Source organism: Poecile atricapillus, chromosome 13 (assembly GCF_030490865.1).
Source record: "Poecile atricapillus isolate bPoeAtr1 chromosome 13, bPoeAtr1.hap1, whole genome shotgun sequence".
Taxonomy (NCBI): Eukaryota; Metazoa; Chordata; class Aves; order Passeriformes; family Paridae; genus Poecile; species Poecile atricapillus.
In genome coordinates, this window is record NC_081261.1 from 9,281,479 (window position 1) to 9,301,516 (window position 20,038).

The 20,038-nt window shown below is 37.9% G+C and overlaps 1 protein-coding gene across 11 annotated transcripts in view; it reads left to right on the forward strand.

The window, feature by feature from the left end:
• Window positions 1-20,038, forward strand: part of LOC131583899 (core histone macro-H2A.1) — a 42,918-nt gene that overhangs the window by 10,057 nt on the left and 12,823 nt on the right. For 5 of the 11 annotated variants that reach the window (XR_009278626.1, XR_009278623.1, XR_009278625.1 and 2 more), the window contains exons 3-6: window positions 10,642-10,748; window positions 12,212-12,409; window positions 14,224-14,334; window positions 19,399-19,498. Coding sequence is in view for 7 of the 11 variants with exons in the window: in XM_058848474.1 (XP_058704457.1) it covers window positions 10,642-10,748; window positions 12,212-12,409; window positions 14,224-14,334; window positions 19,399-19,498 (516 nt within the window). In the remaining 4 variants the exon portion in view is untranslated. The remainder of the gene's footprint in view (window positions 1-10,641; window positions 10,749-12,211; window positions 12,410-14,223; window positions 14,335-19,398; window positions 19,499-20,038) is intronic. The other 6 variants (XR_009278624.1, XM_058848479.1, XM_058848476.1 and 3 more) reach the window with 3 other exon arrangements.

Genomic DNA, 20,038 nt, shown 5'->3' on the forward strand with positions numbered 1-20,038 from the left:
AACTTCATCTTGTTCTAATCCAGCATTAGTGGACATGTGTAGCTCCCATTGGACCACGCTGCTCCAAACCACATCCAGTCTGGTGGCCTTGAACCATCTTGGCCATTTCTAGAGATGGGGCAGCCACAGCTTCTCTGGGCAACTCTGCCAGTGCCCCAGCGCCCCAGCACACTCACAGGGAAGAATTTCTTCCTAATATCTAATCTAAATCTGTCCTGTTTCAGTTTGAAGCAATTCCCCCTTGTACTCCCATCACTACAAGTCCTTCCCTTTCCAGCTTTCTTGTAGACCCCTTACTGTTTCATTCTGGTGGGCTTTTTTTCCTTTCTCTAACTTTTTCACACTATAGTATAATTTTTTAGCCTTTAGTGCTCAGTATGATTTCTGAACTTGAGGTCATTCATCTTTTTTAGTGTAATTCAGAAACTGCCCCTTGAAATGGAATGCTTTGAGATTTTTGGTTTGTGTTCTTTTTACCTCTTGGCAGTTATTACTTCACAAAACCAGAGAAATCCTGACTTCTCTCCAGGAGAGTTTTTAAAGATCCTCATGTTAGCACATGGTCTGAGACCAAATCAAAGCATTTCAACCATTTCAAAGTAAAACCAGGAACGTGACATAATAGAAAGGAGACCATGTGAACTGGCATGCTAATAAATTGGCTAAATCAAAAAGCAATCCTGTGCATCCAGGAAGGAGAAGTATAGAATATCAAAAGCAGTCGCAGGAAAGAGAAATTTAGAAACAGAAACGAGAAGGGAAATGACAGAGACATGACCTAATAGAAAGAACCTACTAAAGTTTAAAAACTGGTTCATCAGTGTGCAGAAGATGGAACCAACTTTAATCCTTTAGAAGGTGCTAAATTTTGCTGACCTTTGCTGAGGTTTAACTTCCATGTAAATCTGAAATTAGCCCATAATGTGCTCAGATCTGGGACTTTTTTGTTCAGTTTGAGATTTGAACTTCTGAAATGCTTCTATCTGTTTGGACTTAAAGTTCTGTTCTGGATTCATCTGGAGTTATGACTTACCCACTTTGTACTTTGAAAGTAGCTTATTTTTATCATGTATGTATGATTCCTCATCAGAAAGTAAGAGTACACATTCTGTGATTTCTCATGTCCATAGATTTCAGTATACTTCACATTTAAACAAGTTGCACAGCGAATATCTCCTTTTCTTACTTATTCACTAAAGGTTCTCGTTACCTAGAAGTAACATGAGAAAATAATTCTCTCATCAGCACAAGCAGTGTATCCAGTTTGGTTTCTTGAGCCAAGTTGCTTATTGTTTCCTGGGTTTTACCTATGGAAATAATTTGTTATGTCCACTGTAAATAGGATGCAAGTGTGTCTTTCATGCGTAAATGTGCAGAAAGTACCTTTGAGCATTACCAATATTGAAGCAGGTGGATATACTTCTTTTCTTTACTCTGGAGTAGTGTGGATGCCAAAGAACTATAAATGCACAGTTCTTGTTTCTTTTCCTTCTTTGCAGCAGCGGTTCATGCAGTGCTTCCTGCCTTTCAGAGAATAGTCAGAATAGTGGATCAATTCTGCAGCATAAGCAGAAATTATTTTTAAGCATTATCAACATTTTTCAGTTGGCACGTTCAGTGTTGGCAATTCCTTTTGTCTTCTTTCCTTATTGCACTTATTTTCTAATGGTTTCTTGCCTATTTGTCTTCCCTAACATGGACTTCAGAAAACTGAAATCCCCTCTTTAATTCTCTGCAAAGTAGCGCATCAGTATCAGTTTATATCCAAAAAGAGTTCTAGGTCAGTCAAGAGAATGGCCACAGACTTCATCTGGGGCATTGCAGCCACTCACATGAATTTTGGTGGTTTGTATTTGTCAGAACTCATCCTGCCATAGTCATCAGGTATGGTCTTTGCAGATGTAGAGTTTGCACAAGTTACAATATGTACTCCAACCTTCCTAGCTAATGGAAAAAGATACTTCTTTGCCCTTGAAAAACAAATCCCTTGAGCATATTTAAAGGCAGAAAGAGTCAGGCCTGTAAGTGATTTATTCTCCCCCCTCCCCCATCATCTGTTCTACACTGTAAATGATTTTCAATTGCCAAAATGTCATAGCAAATGAGGAGAAGGAGAAGTTTATAAAACAGCAGGAGCACAGGAATACAGAAGAAATGAGACTGATTTATATTTGTTATGTACGTATGAAGGTAGGAGAAAATGTTAAATACCTGTTCTCTCCATTAGATCTTTTTCTCAGATGTGTTTTTTTGCACAGGGGTACTGTTGATCATATATTTTCTTGAAATGTAAAATAAGCACTTCTTGAACCTCATGGTTAGAACTGCATCTGAGGCATTCCCGTGTTTACCTGAGTTTTTGTTTTCAGGCTTTCTGATTTCACCAGAATCAAATAATGGGGGTTCATGTGCTGGAGCTCAGTTCATTGTGTTTTCATCTTGATTAATTTTCAATGTGGGAAATGTTCTTGATCCAGCTGCTGATGGGCTGCAAAAGGCAGGTCCTTCCTGAGAGCAGTAGGTTTGACTGCTCTCTTCAGATGCTTACTTTGCAATGTGCAAGCTGAGGAAATTGAGATGCTGTTCATCTCTTGTGTTCTGCTCACTGACCAACATCTTCCAACGGTGACAGGAAAACAATGATTTTCCCTCTCTGTCAAAGCAGATGTTCCACTGAACTCCTGCTTGGAAGCAGCGGGGAGCTCAGGGGTCCACAGTAAAAAAGCATTATGTTAAAAGCAGATTCAAGTTCAGGCAGTCTGCGACTCCTGTAAATTGGAGAGTAATGAAATTTAAGAAGATAATTAATTAACAACATCTTTTTGATACCACTGAAATGTACATTCACTACCAAGATACATTTCTTCTATTTAAATAGGCAACTTTAGAAACAGTACTTCATTTTATGGTGGTGTTCCACAAATACTGTCCCAAAGACACGTGAATTAGGGGCTTGGAGGACCTATGCCTTCCCTGAGCAAGCATGAAAACACCTCTTTGTGTGTAGTGTGCTTTTAATATAGATTAATACTGCACTTAAAATACAGCAGGGTTGTTTATGGCAATAACCTCACAAGCAGAGACCTTTTGACTATATCAGCATAGGAAAATTCCTTTGTAACGTTTCTTTTACATAAGGCTGTGTCATGCTCTCAAGTGAAGTGTCACCACAATTTAAAATTGCTCTACTTGTAAGAAGTGCATGTTTAGATATTAGACTTTTCACTGTTACCAACTTAATGACCAACTTTCTGAATTATAAATGCATGACTCAGTGTATTTCAAATGTATATAAATGAAGAGTTTTCTTTCACTGATAAGCCCTTCCTTGGCCCCAGCCCTGTAAGCACTAACATGGGTGTCTGTCTTACTGTGTAGTCCTGCAAACTTCTGTGGCTCTGAGTTACAAAAGCTTATTCAATACAAAATTACTGACCTGATTACAGTCCTAGTAAAAGTCCAGTGTTCTCCAAGCTGCACAGGTCAGGTTTGATGGCAAACCCTAAGAGCCAACTAGAGTGTTTTCTTGTAGTGCATCCTGCTATGTCAGAATAGTTCAGAGGGGTAAATATGCAACATTGTGACATGTGTCATATTGCAACAATGTACAAAATGCTGGATGGGGCTGATTTAGTTTTTATGGTGCGGTCAATGAATATTTCCTCCCTTGAAAATGTTTTTTGCTATATTTCAGTTATATTTTAATACATTGAGATCTAACATGAAATATTACTTATTCTAGTAAGTAAATGGGTTTTTTTGTTTATTTGGCTAAGTTGCAACAGAGTAATGACTTTGACTATATATTGCTGCTCAATTTAATACTGGTATTAGCCTTTGTTTGGAAGAATGGAGTGCAAGAGAAATGCAAAACAAAAATGTGGCTGATTTTGCTACAGTTTTTTCCTACCATATCTTTGTCTTAAATGGAATTCCTTGTTGAGAAGAATGAAAGAATCTATAAAGCTTAAGTCTTTTCCCTTTATTCTTGGAATGACAGTTGTAGCTCAACTGGGTAGAAGCAGAAAGACATCCTGACTCTACAGCATGCTTACCAAGTAATTTCTTTCCTCAGATATTCTCAACTTGTAGAAGTTCTTGCATCAAGTATTCTAAGCATGATTTTTTTTCCACCTTTTTTCCGTCAGGATTATTTAGAATGCATTCAGATAATGTTCTGTCTTTAGTTTTCAGTATTTTTCCAGAGTATATTTTCCCCAGAATTACCTTTAGAAATCAAATTCCATGCAGATTCTTTGGCGCCATCAGATGAAATGCTTCATCCTCAATATAAAATTCACTGGAGAAAAATAAATTTAGGGGATATATAATGAAATACAATATTTCTAAACCAAACAGGAGGTACTTTTCTCCCAAATTGCAAAAATGTCTGTGGTATAACAAGCCTTGTTAGTGCAAGATGTTAGGGATACTAAAAATGATGCTAAACCTTTCTGAATGGGTTCAGAAAACAATTAGACACAACCATAGAATTAAAATACGCTGGGGAGCTAAACAGAAAGACAGTATTTTTAACTTGGGGAACCACTCAGCTGCACATGGCTGAAATCAGAGGGAATGTTCTGGAAAAGGAGCATTTTAAGTTTGCTTGTTCCTTCAATGCTCCAGCCCGCCTTCCCTTGGGTACTGGCTGAGGACTGGAGGTCAGGCTGGATGTCAGCTTTGCTCCAAGGAAGTTGCAGCGAGTCCTCTTGATTTCTTTAATGTTTAGAAATGCAGAATTAAAGACTAAGCCAGGATCAGGTCTCAGGATATGAGTGGTCTCCTGTATTCTTTAACAGGCAGACCAAAGCATACCTGGAATCAGTTAGATTGGAAAAGCCCTCCAAGATCATCAAGTCCAACTGTTAACCTGGCACTGCCAAGTCCAGCACTAAACCGTGTCCCCAAGTGCCACATGCTGCACTTGATCAGGTAACGTCTGGCAGCAGTTACTTTAATCATGTTTGAGTGCACTCTTAAAACATATGTAAGCTGTTAAGAGGAAGAGCAAAGTATACTGCCAGGTAGAGGAAGCTCCACTGAAAAAGAATAAAGGCTGATTTGAGTTAGATCAGGATTCTTGTGGAGAAGAGCTATGCTGTCTCTTTAAATTAGTGGTCAGAGTGTGGCCACTGTAATAAATAACATCTGAGTTGAAATTCAGGTTTCCCTGAAAATTGAGCTCTCATATCTTTTACAGGTCAATAGTAAACAAGAAATTTAAAAAAAAAAAAAAAGGAAATTAAATAACACTGTGTCTCTTACAAAAAAATAATGGATGGTGTTAAAGCGGAGAAAAAAGCTGAAGAGACGTGTAAATCAGATCAGAAGGCTGTAAGTGTAAGTGGCTTTTGTGGCCTGAATTTTTGTTTTATGTAAACAGTAGTGTCATCTACCTCACAGAAATACAAAACTTACAATAACTTAGCAAAGTTAACAGTTTTTCCTTTAAGGGGCCTAGTTTTGATACAGCTCAGACACTCAGGACTGATAGGATTGGGGTTTTTATCACATCCTAAGAGAATGATTGCCCTGCTGAGAGTTAAGGTTTCATCAAGGCTTGTTCAAAGCAGTAAAGTTTCTTGAACTGATTTTCACTGCATCAGACTTCCATGACCAAGGCTGAGAACTCTTTTATTAGAATGCATAAGAGGGAAAGTGTTGTTAAATGATTCTACCTTCACACTTGCAACTGTAGATTCCAGGGGGATTGGGTGGAATACACAGAGGGAAGAATGCAGGAAACTCTTAACAGCCTTGCTTGATTTGGATTGATTGGGTTAAAACCTTCCTGAATCATGTAAAATGAATCTCAAGTCAATAAAATGCTGATGAGAAGGATGATTAATTTGAAGTACAATAAGCAGATTCCTTGTCATGTACTTGGCTTTGTAGCAAATACATATTTTTCTCAGTGGAATTGTATCAACATTCATTTTTCTTTGATTTCTGGACATTGTTTTCAATTTTCTTTTGAGGAGTGGCTTCACAATTTTTTTAGAAACCCCTGACTTGTTCCTGTTGGAATTTTCATGTTCAGAAATTGGCCTTGTGTCAGCACATCACCTGTTAGTTGTTAAGAGTTTAATTTTCAAAGATATGATTTCATCTCCCTGAAGACAAGGTGGACAAAGAGATTCAATGCAATAGCTATGATTTAGCTTGAGATGTAAACCGAAAGAAAAAAAAAAGAGAAAATAAAACATTTTGGGGATGAAGTCAGACCAGTTGAATTGACTATTTACACTGAGAAAGTATTACAGCCTGGAATACATGATAAGCTAAAGGCTTTGTCATTTAGGCTTGAGAAGAGTTTTAGTCAGTAATGAGCAATAATATTTTGTTTGAAAATGAGCAATAAATGAACTAGAGTACTCCCCAGGAGTGGGAGGAAAATGCATTTGCTTTTGTAGCATCCAGGTCTGCAGTTGCTACTGTGCCTGCTTTGTTCTGGCCTAATAGTAATTAGTTTCATTTTAACCATGTGTTGTGTTCTGTTCCAGAATTTGCAAGTGTTGTGAAATACCAATGTTAACAATACTCAGGACAGAGAGCAGCCCCCTGTGAAATAGGGAAATGCAAGTAGTGAAATTGGGAACTTACTGTGATGTCTAAGAGATGACTAGAGTCTCAGAAAGTAGGATGAGGAAAACTGAAATCTGAATTCTGAATACTTCATTCAGGATGAGGTTTCTGTGGAGGCTTCTGACACTTTTTGGTTGTGTTTGAGTAGGAAATGTCTTGAAAACAGCTTTTCCTGTGGTCTTATCTCAAGCTTAAATATGAAAATGCACAACCGCTTTGCTTTTCTCCTTTAAAAATATTTAACAGAACTTTTAAAAACCTCAGCTGAAGAAAATCAGTTTTGGTCCAAGTGCTAAGAACAGGCTTAGACCAGTTTTCACTACCCATATCCCAGTTCTAACTATTACGAAGAAGTTTTTCAAGTGACCTAAATGAGAACAGCCTTGGAGATAAATTTTAAGGAAAATTTCTTAACTTTCAGCATTTCCCACTCAACACTTCTACTTTAATAATGACTGAAAAGAAGAAAAATATTAGTCATAACTATGTCTTTTAAATCAAATTGATATGTTCATGGTATAATCAGATTTCTAAGGCATCCATGCCTTTTTTGCTATTAAACAGCTGTCCATATATGACTATATTATATGCTGACATTGCATTCCTAATTAATTTTCTTTTCTTAATTATACAGCTCTCATGCCTTTTTCTGATTTGTTTTATATCTGTACTTCCAGAATATATGTTGCTTTGCATTTTTGTTTGAAATTATTCAAAAGCACAGAAAAAGTAGTTTGTGCAGATGGAGTTTCTCTTCATATTAAGCTGATTTCAGTATGTAGTAGTTGAAGGATACCTTCCAAACTATATAATATTGAAAAACTTCAAATTTTTCATCATTTTTTTTTTAAATAGAGTCTTTCATGTTCTTTAGTTCTGTAAAGTGAGTCTTGTAGTTGCCTGCTGCCTGAGTGGTGGTGATGTAATTATTCTCTAGGGGGGAAATGCCTTGAGTAAATATGTGAAACTAATGGAATAGACATTATGCAACTTCCATCCTTTTTGTGAGGCCTCATTTTCGTAAAACATTTTTGTTTTGGTCTTCTGGCTGGATAAATACAAGCTGAGTGAAACCTGATGTCATGGAAGCTCTTAACACTTTCTTTTGCCTCAACAATTCTAAGCAAAGCTTTTTCTCTTGACCCTGCTTAGTTGCTAGAGTTGATTTTTGAATATCTGTTTTTTTCCTACTGTGGGAAGATTACTTTTTATGAAACAGAACTCCTCAATGACTCAAACCTTTGAACCTGGTAGAATGACACTTCCAAAGATGGGTTGATCTAAGAGTTCAAGTCCAGTCTCAATTTTGAATTATTTTTCCCGCCTATTCCTTTTTCCAGGTAAATACACAGTTACTCTTATGAAAATTTAAATTAACTCCCTTACACAGAGATCTAGATTTTCCTCTAATTTAAAAATGTTTTAAAAAATGGGTTTTAAATCTTCAGAATTAAAGCAGCACAAAACAGATGTGAAAGTAGTGCTGTCTGCAAGAAAAATCCAGGCAAGTAGTCTGAATCCTGTCTGCATCCAGAAAGTCTTCATTTCCAGCATTTCTAAGTGCTCTGATCTGTTGGATTTGGATTAGGTTTGTCTCTTGTCAGTTCTAAATCAAAAAACTGTTGCCTATGTTGGCAACAGCTTGAATACTTCCTAATCCTCTGTTTTTAAATAGGAGAGTCCCCTGTGACCAGACTTGTGTACATAGCTGAGTTTGGCAGGTCTCGGTGCTGTGGGTCTCCCTGCATGTACAAGCAATACTTGATTATTGTTGGAGTGCTGAGAAGGCCAGAAGAGAAATTCCACCCTCCATGGCCTCCTCCTCTCTCCCTCTCCCCAAGCTCCTTTTGTGGTCCTCAACACCAGTGCAAAGCGTTCTCTTCCTGAAGAGGAAGTGGGGTACCTCAACTTCCCTAAAGGACCATTAGAAAACTGCTATTTCAAAATGAGTTTCCTGTCCAAGGAAGAGGGCTTAGCGCTTACAAGAACAGTTCTCCACTGTACAAGGCAGACATTTTAGTTTTATGAGGAACAAATAAAACATTCCTCTGTGCTTTACAGGCATAACACTTTCTTAGAGTCTTTAGTTCCAGAATGACCTGTCTGCATAGCTGTGCTGATCAGTCACAGAGAGTAACACGGCCTGACTGTTCAGCAGGGCCTGCTGCCGGAAGGCAGCAGAGGTGGGGGTGCAGAGGCAAACCAAAAAGCAGCAAAGCCTTCCCTTGCTTTTCAGCTGGGATTAAGTCTGAGATACAAACAGTTGCATTCCTGGTGTGAGGAGGTGGAGGTGGTGGCATTACTCGCTGACAGAGCCTCGCTGAGGTCAGTGGGGATGCCTGGGGTGTACCCAGGATTTCACCGTGTCTGCTGGGAGGTGATGCAGAGCTGTGCCACCACAGGCTGCAGGCGGCTAAACCTCACATGTCTGAGCTGGGCTGTGCAAGAAGTACGTGAAAAGGATTATGCCAACTTAATTTATTTCTTTGGAGGTGTGGAAAGCATGGGCAGGTTGACCTTACCCTGCTAATCCTGCTTTAAAAATAAGTTAAAGCAATTGTTGTCAGCATGAAATGTTGAGTTACTTTGGGAGTTTAGACTTAATATTCTGCCTCATACTATAATAAAGTTAATTGTGTGCTTTGAAGAACACACAAATGGTGAAAACACACAAAAATCCTCAATGAACTTTGACTGTAGAATACCCAGAAGCAGCTGAAAGTTTTCCAGTAAGTATCATAGCTTACTTGTTAAGGGACTTAGGATGAAAAATAATTGGTGAGTCGTGTTAAATTCAGTCTAATGAGAAGCTGTAGTCTGTGCTGTATAGTATTACTGAAGATTTACTGTGTCCTATGGTAAAGGCATGTGGTCACATGAACTTTGATTTTAGGCTTTTTTTGTTTCCAGGTTAATGCCTTAATTCAGTTCTCTTTGACTCTAAAACAAGCTTAGGGAGAGTTCTCATGGTGTAGTCAGTTCTTAAATGTGAAATCAAGCTCATATATTATTGTAGTACTGCATTTTAATATTAGTGTATAATAGCTGTAAAAAAAGACATTTCCTTTTTTTTTCTTTACCCTCTTTTTCTCCAAACATTATCAGATATGCAAAAGGAAATCTACCAAATGCAATAGTGAAACATGGATTGTAGAGAGAGAGATGAAAAGTTAGGTGTAATGGAGATAGCAGTAGCACATAATTGCAAAGTCTGATAAACATGTTGTCATTTTTTTTAATTGTTCCCCAGTTGTTTATTGTAATTAATTACATCCTTCCCTGAGGCTTGTTGAGCTGGAGATAGATCAGTTAGCAGATAATGCTCTAGCCTTTCTCTTCAAAGATCCTTGCAAGGGGAGCAAGTCCATCTTTCCTAATTCAGTAAAAGCCATTATATGCATAGCTATTAAACACTTTGTCAGCACTGGAAATATCTTCTAAGGATATAATTTATGAGGAGCAAACAAACATGATTTATCAATTACTTTCTCTGGTTAAGAACTTCTTCTCAGAGGAAAAAAAAATCTTTAAATGAGTGTAGCAGCAGAATTTGTATTTTTAGTGTCCTAACTTGGATGTGTGCTTGCATGGTTCTCTTAAGCTAAAAATGAGTCATGGAGAATTATGTTTTTTCCAGTAATAAAAAAGTAGGAGTGATGCAAGCCAGAACTCACATTTGACAGGTTTGAGAAAAAGACCTATAGAATTAGTGTATCTACTATACTTTGTCCTCTGATAGGAGAGGGATCCTAAGAGATGAACACACAGTAGCTTTGAGAAGAACACTGAATAGCGAGGAATCTAGGGAAACTGCTTCAAAAGAATAAAGAGTTCCAGCTTAAAGCACAGAACTTAAGCGTGCATCTGTTCTTCAGTGATTAGACATATAAAAACAAAATGATAGTTTCAGAGTTAGATATCTATTGAGCATATCTACTGCAGTTAGGAGTAACATGATGTAATTCCCATACCTTTTTGCATGGATGCTAAATAAACACATTGACTTTTCTTAATGACCACATTTTAATTAAAAGGAGCTTACTTTTTCCCCAGCGGAAATTCTGGAATTGGCTGGAAATGCAGCAAGGGACAACAAGAAGGGTCGAGTCACTCCTAGACACATCCTGTTGGCTGTAGCAAATGATGAAGAATTAAATCAGGTAAGAAAAACCTCTGCCATGTGAAGGCCAGGATTTCCTTTAGGGATTCTTAAATTGTCTTTCCATATAGCTGACTTGTAACTCAAGACCTGTGCTTATTGAGTAGCACACCAGGAAACACTCACTAGCATGCTGGCTGTGTAACTAACTACAGTACTCAGCTTAATTATGTATTTCAGCACTCCTAAAATGCAATGGAGATGTAAAATTATGTTTGCTAACACTATTACAGCTGTTTTCTGTTGGGCTGAGGTATTATCATAAATTCTTCAAGGATACAGAGAAAATGCTGCAGATGCTGGGTTTTGGGGTTTTTTTTATTTGTTTGTTTTTAGTTTCCCCTTAGACAGCTGAGGACTCGGTGGGATCTATCCTGTTCTCAATGAAGTCTTTTATTGTGACCACAGAAAAGCTCTAAACTCTTGCAAGTCTGTGTCCTTTGCATACTTAAAGATGCCTTTAACCTGGCCACAAAAAAATTTGGCATTTTTATTACAGTGCTGTGGTGTCAGCCAGAAGCAGTGGCTGGGATTAATATACCTTTGTGTGATGTGTTAGAAAAACCCATCTGAAAAGATGCTTTTTCCAAATCTGTGTATCATGATGGAGCAGGGAAAAAATAATATCCCCAACCACCCTCCTTCTGGCTTTGTCTGAAATTTGGTAATACTTTCCATTCATTATCCCTTTGTAAGCTTGGAGCCTCAACTGAGATGAGGTTGGGGAGCAGTAAACACGAATCAGAAGGTGGGAGTACCTGGGGGACTTTGATGTCACTGTCTGTATCCTCCTGAATAGTGAATTAGTCCCAGTTAGATGTATAAAAATAAGTTAAAGTGGTTTTAAAATGCAGAACATGATATATTTCACCTCTGCTTTTAAAGGCTTGAATGAACTGCACACTTTTGAATACTGATCTTCAACTGCATAATTTTTTGAAGACTTAAAGGTATAGAGATTTGTATAAATGTTCCCCTCCATTTTGAAGTTTCTTTCTCTAAGGAAAAAAAAAATCTTTTTAAGAACACAATTGCAGGAAAATTCAGCACTTGGGACATATGCTGGGTTCTTCACATTGTGGCACCGGTTGTAGTCTCACACCCTGGACTTTGGGGTCCCATTTTTCTCTCACAGGCTGCCTTGCTGAGCCCTCAGGTGTGTGCTTGGGGCTGTCTTGATTTTCCTCATTGGGTAACAGCCTTCATGGCATGGATTCAGAGAAACAGATCTCCAGGGAGCCCTAGAGATGACAAGCACATGTGCAAGAAGAACACATGTTCCCTTTGTAGTTAAAATCTAGTATGTGGTCAGCTCCATTTCATGCATTTCTCATCTCTTCTTCAAGGATAATGGTGGAGAAACTCAAGGCAGAATACAAAATTTGCAGTAATCCTGTTTTCTATTAATCAGTGAGTAAATACCAGGTTTTTTCATGTACAACTTCTTTTTTATTTTTTGATTAGCTATTGAAAGGGGTCACCATAGCCAGTGGTGGAGTGTTACCCAATATTCACCCAGAGCTGCTGGCAAAAAAGCGGGGATCAAAAGGAAAACTGGAAGCCATCATCACTCCACCCCCTGCAAAGAAGGCAAAGTCTCCATCACAGAAAAAAACTGTATCAAAGAAAACAGGCGGCAAGAAAGGAGCAAGGAAATCCAAGGTAGACTAATGTGTTTATTTTCAACCCAAACAAGCTTGCCAGCAGTAGCTGCAGGGAGCTTCACACTGGGCCAGCTCTCCGTTGACTGTATTGTTACCAAAGGTGATTTCAGTCACCGTGTGAGCAGGGGAGGAAGAGCTCTGACCTCTCCCTGGTGCATCTGGAACCTGAACACCCTCAGGAATGGCCCAGGTCTGCAGCACAGGCAGATGGGCCATAAATACTCTGTTCTTTATAGGAAACATTCTGAGGTGGGCAGAAAGGTGTACCAGGAGACAGAAGAGGAGAGTCTGGGGGCTGTACTGGTCATGCCTTACAGGTTTCAGTTTGTAGGAGTAGGGAAGCTTTCTAATGTGTACATGTGTACCCAAGGATGATTTTTTCTTTTGCAAAACAACAGTTAAGTTATAAGGCAAGTAGGAAGAAAAGTACAGGAATTTCACATGAAATGGACGAGGAATGTGAAAGTCACCTCTGGGTCAAGCAAGGCTTCTTTATTTATCCTGTTACTGTTTACTTGGTCACTCTTGTGATTGTTTCACTCATGGTTTTTTGAGGTGGTGAATTTAGTTTTCTCCCTCAGAATACCTATTAGTTGACATTTCAGATGCAGTGCTTCCAATAACCATGCACTAATAATTCCCCTAAATCTGGAATATTTTTCCCCTGCTTGATTACAAAAGCAGGAAGTCTGTTGTAGGGTTCTGTTTTTCTTCCACACAATAAACTGTATTGTCTGCTTACTATATTGGTATTTGGCTAACAGTAAACTCCTGGGGAATTGAAATAAGACCCATGAAAATCTAATTTTCAAAACACTTGTGTAAAGTACGGCATGGTTACAGCTTCTAAGAGCACAATGCACCCTTGCATCAAAGTAATTTTAGTTGTTCAGCCTCAACCTTAGTTTATATACTTTGGAAAGGGACAATAGGAGAACAGTGGCTTGCTTAGTATTCCAGGTGTCCTTTTTTTGCTACAACACAGATATTGCTGAGGCATCAAATATTTATATGAAATTATAAATAATATTTTTATCAAAAATGTGAAATTATTCTGGGCACCAATTGAGTTTATAACCACAGCCTTCGTGAATTGAGTTCCTTTTCAAAATGTTCCTAATTCTCCTTTTCGTTCAGTAAATCAATTGATTCCTGAAACCTGTTATTTCACTGCAGTAATAAAGCTGAAAAAAAAAAAGGTGATTGAGGGGAACTCCTTCTCTCTCCTCCAGCAGTTTCACCGGAGATGAAAGTAGGCGATGATGTTAAATAAGAAAATTGTTCAGCCCATTTCCTGCAAGCAGGCAAATAGAAAGTAGATATATTCATTTGACACTGCTTCTAAGGACAGCCGCATTACAAAGGAGAATTTCTAAAAATAAATCTGTGAAATCTGGGAGCACCTCCGTTCACAGATAAAATTTATTCTCTGACAAGTCAGTTTCTAGCTTAGAATAAATGTCTGCCCACACACAGAGATCTGTAATCTCTGTCCACACAAGCCATTAGAAATCTGTTAAAAGTTTGAAGTTGTTTATATGTTTTCCTGCAACATTTATGACAACCGTCATCTCAGCTGTGTGCTGTTGTGGGCAAGAGCCTGTAGATCTGCAGACCTTGAGGTCGTTTTTCCTATTGATCCCTTCAGCTGTTATCAGGCACTTTGGTTGGACTGCAGGATAAAATCCAACACCACTATTTGTAAAGGCATTTTATTGCCTGCTAAGCATTTAGTGCATGTCATATATCGTAGTGTCATTAAACTGTTTTTCTCAGAGCCTTGAGTTAACTAATTAACTATATTTCTGGAAGAAGAAGCAGGGAGAAGTGAGCAAATCAGCCAGTGCTGACAGTACAACAGAGGGAACTCCTGCAGATGGTTTCACAGTCCTGTCCACCAAAAGCCTGTTTCTTGGCCAGAAGGTATGATCCTGCATTTTTAAAAATTAATACCTATCTTTCTGTGCTGCTTAGGGAATAGCCCCCTTCTACTACCCCCTTTTCCACAAAACATCTAGGTACAATGGACATTTCCCCACTGAGCAATTGAGATGTATGATACCAGTTTTCCTAATTTCAAAGAAACTCTGTGAAACAACTTCTAGAGCATTTTAAAAAGCACGTAAATAAGTCTTCATGTGACTGCATAATTAAATACTTAATTAGAAGGAAAGCCTGTGTGCTTGTAATCTGTCTCATTCATAAACAACATAATTGTTACAGATAAGCATCTGCCAAAGAGATTATTCTAAGCATAAAATTTATTTTTTTCAACAGTCAGCCCACTTCATTGCTGATGTAAATAATTTACAGGTTTTTATCAAAACCTGTTTTAGACACTTGTTCATAATAATGGTTTTATGCTGTGTTCTGCTTTGTGATTTCCAGAAATTAATGCTGTGTAATAATGAATGATGTGTTTATGAAAAGCTAGAGATCAACAATTCTTTTTTTCACTTTGCATATGATTTGGGATGTGGGTTGGTTTAATACAAATACATATCTGCTTAAAGAGGATCCATTTAAAGAGAGGAGTCATTAAATTAATTTGGTCTTTTATCCTGAAACCTGCCTTTAATTTGTGATGCAAAATTTTCATAAGTAAAACTGCATCTTTCTGCTGTCATTCAATAATCAGATCATTGTGTTGTAAGCCATGAAAGACAAGCCATTGTCCATTGTGAAATGTAACTCCTCTGACTCATTTTTATTTCATACTGAGGTTGTTCTCCATTTATCCTCCAGGGTTTTTTTTGACAAGTTTAACATGCATGAGAGTAACATTTTTTTTCAAGACTTCCGATTTTCCACATTTAATTTTTCAGCTACAGCTAGATGGCTGATTTGGTAGGGTTGTTTTTTTTTTTTATTTTACTCCTATTAGGGGCATGGCTTTTCAAAGACATTTTGATGGCTAAATTAAAACCCAAAATTTATAGTCTACATTGCTGTTTCAAGAAAGCAAGTAACGTCAGACTTCTGGAGCTGATTTTGAGCTCATTTTAGTTACCATAGGAAGCCTGTAATAAGACCTAGTGTTGTGTTCCAGCAAGACTGACCCAGCAAATAAATGGGGCTTTTGGACTCAGTGGAAGAAAATCATGAATTCCAGGACTGCTTTAAGCTGTGTTGGGCAAAGCCAGTGTCTGTTGTAGAGCTTCCCAGTGAGTCCTAGTACTGGGGAATGGACTTTCTGGCTTTCTCATTCCCTTGAGTCCAGCCCCCTGAGAAAATTACTGATGTGACACATCCATCCCTGCACTGGGTCCTTTTCAGTTAGCCCTGCACATGAGAGAGACCAGGTGTTATCCTTTTGTTGTAACACATAATGAGAAGAGAAATTAAAATAAAATGAAAACCTGTTCGTCTCCTGTGAGGGGGCACTCCAAATCAAACAGATCATGTTCTGAGAACTAGAGAAGGCATTTGAAGAATTGCTGCTGAGATCAATCAATCAGGATTTTTCAAACCTCCTGTGACATTCTCAAACACCTTTCCAGCATGTCTCTTTGGTTTGCAAAACCAATATGTGCCAGATCAGAAAATCCTCTGCTAAATGTAGAGAAGGAAGAAAATAATCTTGGTTTTGATATTACATCATTCATAAATGTTTAATGGGAAAAATCTTTTTTCTTGGCTCCATGTTTACAGAAGGGAAGGGAAGGAACTTGTTTTCAAGAACAGCTCTTCATCATTCTAATAACACTAGATTTAATTTGATGCAAAAAACACAAATGAGAATATTGCAAACCTGGATATTCAGTTTTTAAAATTACAATTATTGCATTAAATCTGTAGGTAACTGCTGACATTCAACTGAAACTTCTTAGAGGTCGTGAAATGGCAAAAAATCCTTCAGTTATACCTGTAGAAGTTTATTAGTGCCACATTAATTATTAAAATCTATTTAATATGTAAATGATTGCACATCCACAAGTGATATCCCGGTGGAAATGTGGCACTGTGCACATTAACTCATTTGTTTTTCCTGAGAGGATTACAAAGTAGAGGCAGAGTTGCAGGATCTCAAGCCTAAGCTTTAAGGTTTGGACTTTCCCAGAGATCTCAACAATAGGCATCTTCAGTTTTTGGTATGAAACTCATACCAGAAAAAGCTTCAAGACATTTAAGGTAATTTTGTCTGAAATTAAAAATGCCAGGCTTGGCTTAGAAAATACTCATGGATGTGCTAAGTGCCATCTGCATTTTATCCAACTAACATTTAATTGAAATATTACCTCAAGTTACGTCCATTCTTTCTCGCACATGTATATGCAAATTGTGTCTATTTATTTTTTAAAGTGGCCCTTTAGGGGATCACTTCTGCCTAATACATGCTTCATGCTATTGGGTAGTGAAGTCGAGCAATTACAATGGAGGATTTAATGCCATAGGAAAAATTCTGATTAATTTTTTGTTTTTGTCAATTGGATAGCTAACAGTGCATTGAGCAGTAAATGCAGAATTTAGTAAAATAATACTTAGCTGCCAACACATACTATCAGTCATCGCAGCTTTTTAAACATTTTCTTGTTGTTAAATTGAAATTTTAATTACTGGCTGGCTGTGAGTAGGCTCAGGGATAGATTTAAGGTCCAAAACAAAAAACAGTCTGCAGCTGATCTGGGGCAAAAACTTGTAGAGCACAGAATTAGGAATCAAAAAGATCACTTACAGAATGAGCAAAATATGTTTAGGAACATACTGTAATTTCCACAAAACAGTCATGGTGTGTGCATGTGTTTTGCTGATGTTTTTTGTTTGTTTTTTTTTTTAATTTTAAAATTCATGAAGTTTATTTAACGTTTTGGTTTGATTTGATTTGACTTTTTTTTTAAACAGCAGTTGCTTGTAGTCAAACTCAAGACTCAAACTCCAGTATGAATAACCCACCACGTGTGAAGTATTAAAGGATTCCAAACTACTTGGAAAGGAAGCTTTCTTAGATTTTATTACAAATTCCTGAACAGACATGTACTTAAAACAGGGCTGAATTACACTTATTTTTAGTCAAAATCACCCTAGTTTGAGGTAACATAGTTTACTCAAGCAACATATGCAAATAATATGAAATTGCAGGCATTTAAAAAGAGAAAGAAGGTCAATTCATAGAATCAAATTAATGAAATGGAAATATTTTTTTCAGAAAATTTAAATATAGGGATGGTGGCCTCCATAAATGTCCCATTCACTTGTATGGGTTTCATGGACTGGCTCATATTCTCTGTTAATAAATTAACATATGCAAAGATATGATTTGAGGAGTTAAGTTTAAGAATGTGGGCTACAACAAACAAGAGGTAAACTTCTGATATTGATGATATAAAGTGCCTTGCCACAAGATGTACGTTACGCTTTGTAGGCTGGTGGCTTTGGGTTAAAAGGAAAGCCTGGCTTGACTGCATCTGGTTGCAGGAATTGCATAAATGAATGAGAGCTTTCTCCTTCATGGATGTTTTCCGTATCCCACAAATGGCTATTGAAAAAATAATTCAAAATACATATTGTAAACACAGGCATAGATCATGCACGATGATAATGTATTTCCCCAAAGGAAAAAGTCTGGAAAACCTTTTGCACTTTTAAAGTATTCAAAGTTTTATCAGTAGTAAACTTGGTGCCTGTGAAATCGGACTTTCAACAGAAGCTATGCAGCAGCGTCATAACCTGCTCAAACCCTGGTTAGAAACTTCCCATGCCTGCAGTTTTGACCTTTGCCAACTTTAGCATTCCTGTTAAATTGCCTCAAATTGTAGAGTTGGTTCTGTGGTGGGGGTCACGTTCTATGAAGATGTGGGGAGGACACCCAAACTGTATTTAAGAACACAAAGTGCAGATGTGAGGTCAGTCTCTAGATCTCTGTGCTGCCTTGTGCAGTTTCCTGTGTGCCCAGGAGGGATCCTCCTGATTTATAAGAAAGAAGTTGAAAGACATGGATGAAATATATGGGGGTACTTAGAGGAGTAAGTGGGCATTAATGGGTGGGGTTAAAAAATCTCTGCTTTCGTAAGAGACAAAGGGATATAAAGCAAACAAAATAAAAACTAGAAGCAATAAGCATGTAATATCATGTGCCTGCTTATAGTACCTCGCCAGACATTCTCAAAGGTTGCAGAACTGTAATGAGGACTGAAGTGCTGTAATACAGAACATGGTGACCCCTGATAAGGAAAGAAAAAAACCCACATCCCCTTGTTGAAATGGAGGAATTGCTGGAGACAAGTGTCTGCTTTCTCAGAGATAGGCTCTTCTTTGTTGGCTTAAAGAAGGAGGAGCTGCAGCTTTGATCCTGTTTCAGTGCAGAATGGTCCCAGCACATCCCTGTGATTAAGGGATGCTTAGGGTGTCCTTCATCTATACTTAGTGAAGAAACAAATACCCTCATTTAATGGCAAAATTAGAATCACTGAATAGTTTGGAAGGGACCTTAAAGCTCATATCAATCCAACGCCCTGCCATGGGCAGGGACCCATCCCACCAGACCAGATTGCTCCAAGCCCCATCCAACCTAGCCTTGAACACTTTCAGGGATGGGGCAGCTGCAGCTTCTCTGGGCAACCTGTGCCAGGGCCTGACCACCCTCACAGGGGAGAATTTCTTCCCAATATCTAATCTTAACCTCCCCTCCATTAGTGTAAAGCTATTCCCCTTGTCCTGTCACTCCATGCCCTCATGAAAAGTCCCTATCCGAACTTCTGGTGAGCCCCCTTTAGATACTGGATAACAATAAGAATCCCAAGTAGTGATTAGTGTAAAATCAAAATAGAGCTTACTAGTAGGTACATTCATGTTCTCCCAGTATGAGCAATGTTTGAGTCTTGTGTTTGAATTTTTTTGGGCTAATAACCCTTTATGACCTGCCTTTTATTTTGCATATTTGTTTGCAGTGATGCTATCTCCATCTGTGTTGCAAAGCTCACTTTTCTGCAGCTTCTCTGTGATTTCCCAGCTGTCCTGTTATTTCCCACCTCATGCTTTTCTTTTCAGCTGAACCTTATTCACAGTGAAATCAGTAATTTAGCCGGCTTCGAGGTGGAGGCCATTATCAATCCTACCAATGCTGACATTGACCTTAAAGATGACCTAGGTAAATGGGGAATGGGTTGACACAACTAACGGTCACATGGAAATTATGGAACCCAGAATTTACTCTCTAGGGCTTCATACCTTTAATCAGAGCAGAAATTCAAATCTTGCAGGTCCTGCTTTGTTGAAGAGCTATATTCAAAACGTTTTTTGATCAATTCTGAATATTTGTAGCTATTGCTAGTCTTCAAGCTGATTTCAGTTAAAAAAAATTTAAATTCTTTTCCATAATGATCATATGTGACTGTTAGCTATTTTGGGGGGTTTCTTATTTGGATACTTTGAGGACTAAAATACTTTTTTATCAGGTTTTTCTCAAAATAAGCAGTTTCTCCATTCTACTTGCCATCTCAGGTGTTTTATTTTGATATTTAGAGTAGACTTAAAAATTTTGGAAAAGGCTTATTACATAATTAGCTATCCCCAAATCTTCCATACCTTGATTTGATGTTTCATTCAGTTAATAATTTGTTTCCATCATCTTTCAATTCTTCCCTGTCACTTTTGCATTCAGCTGGAAACAAATACTGATATTATACCA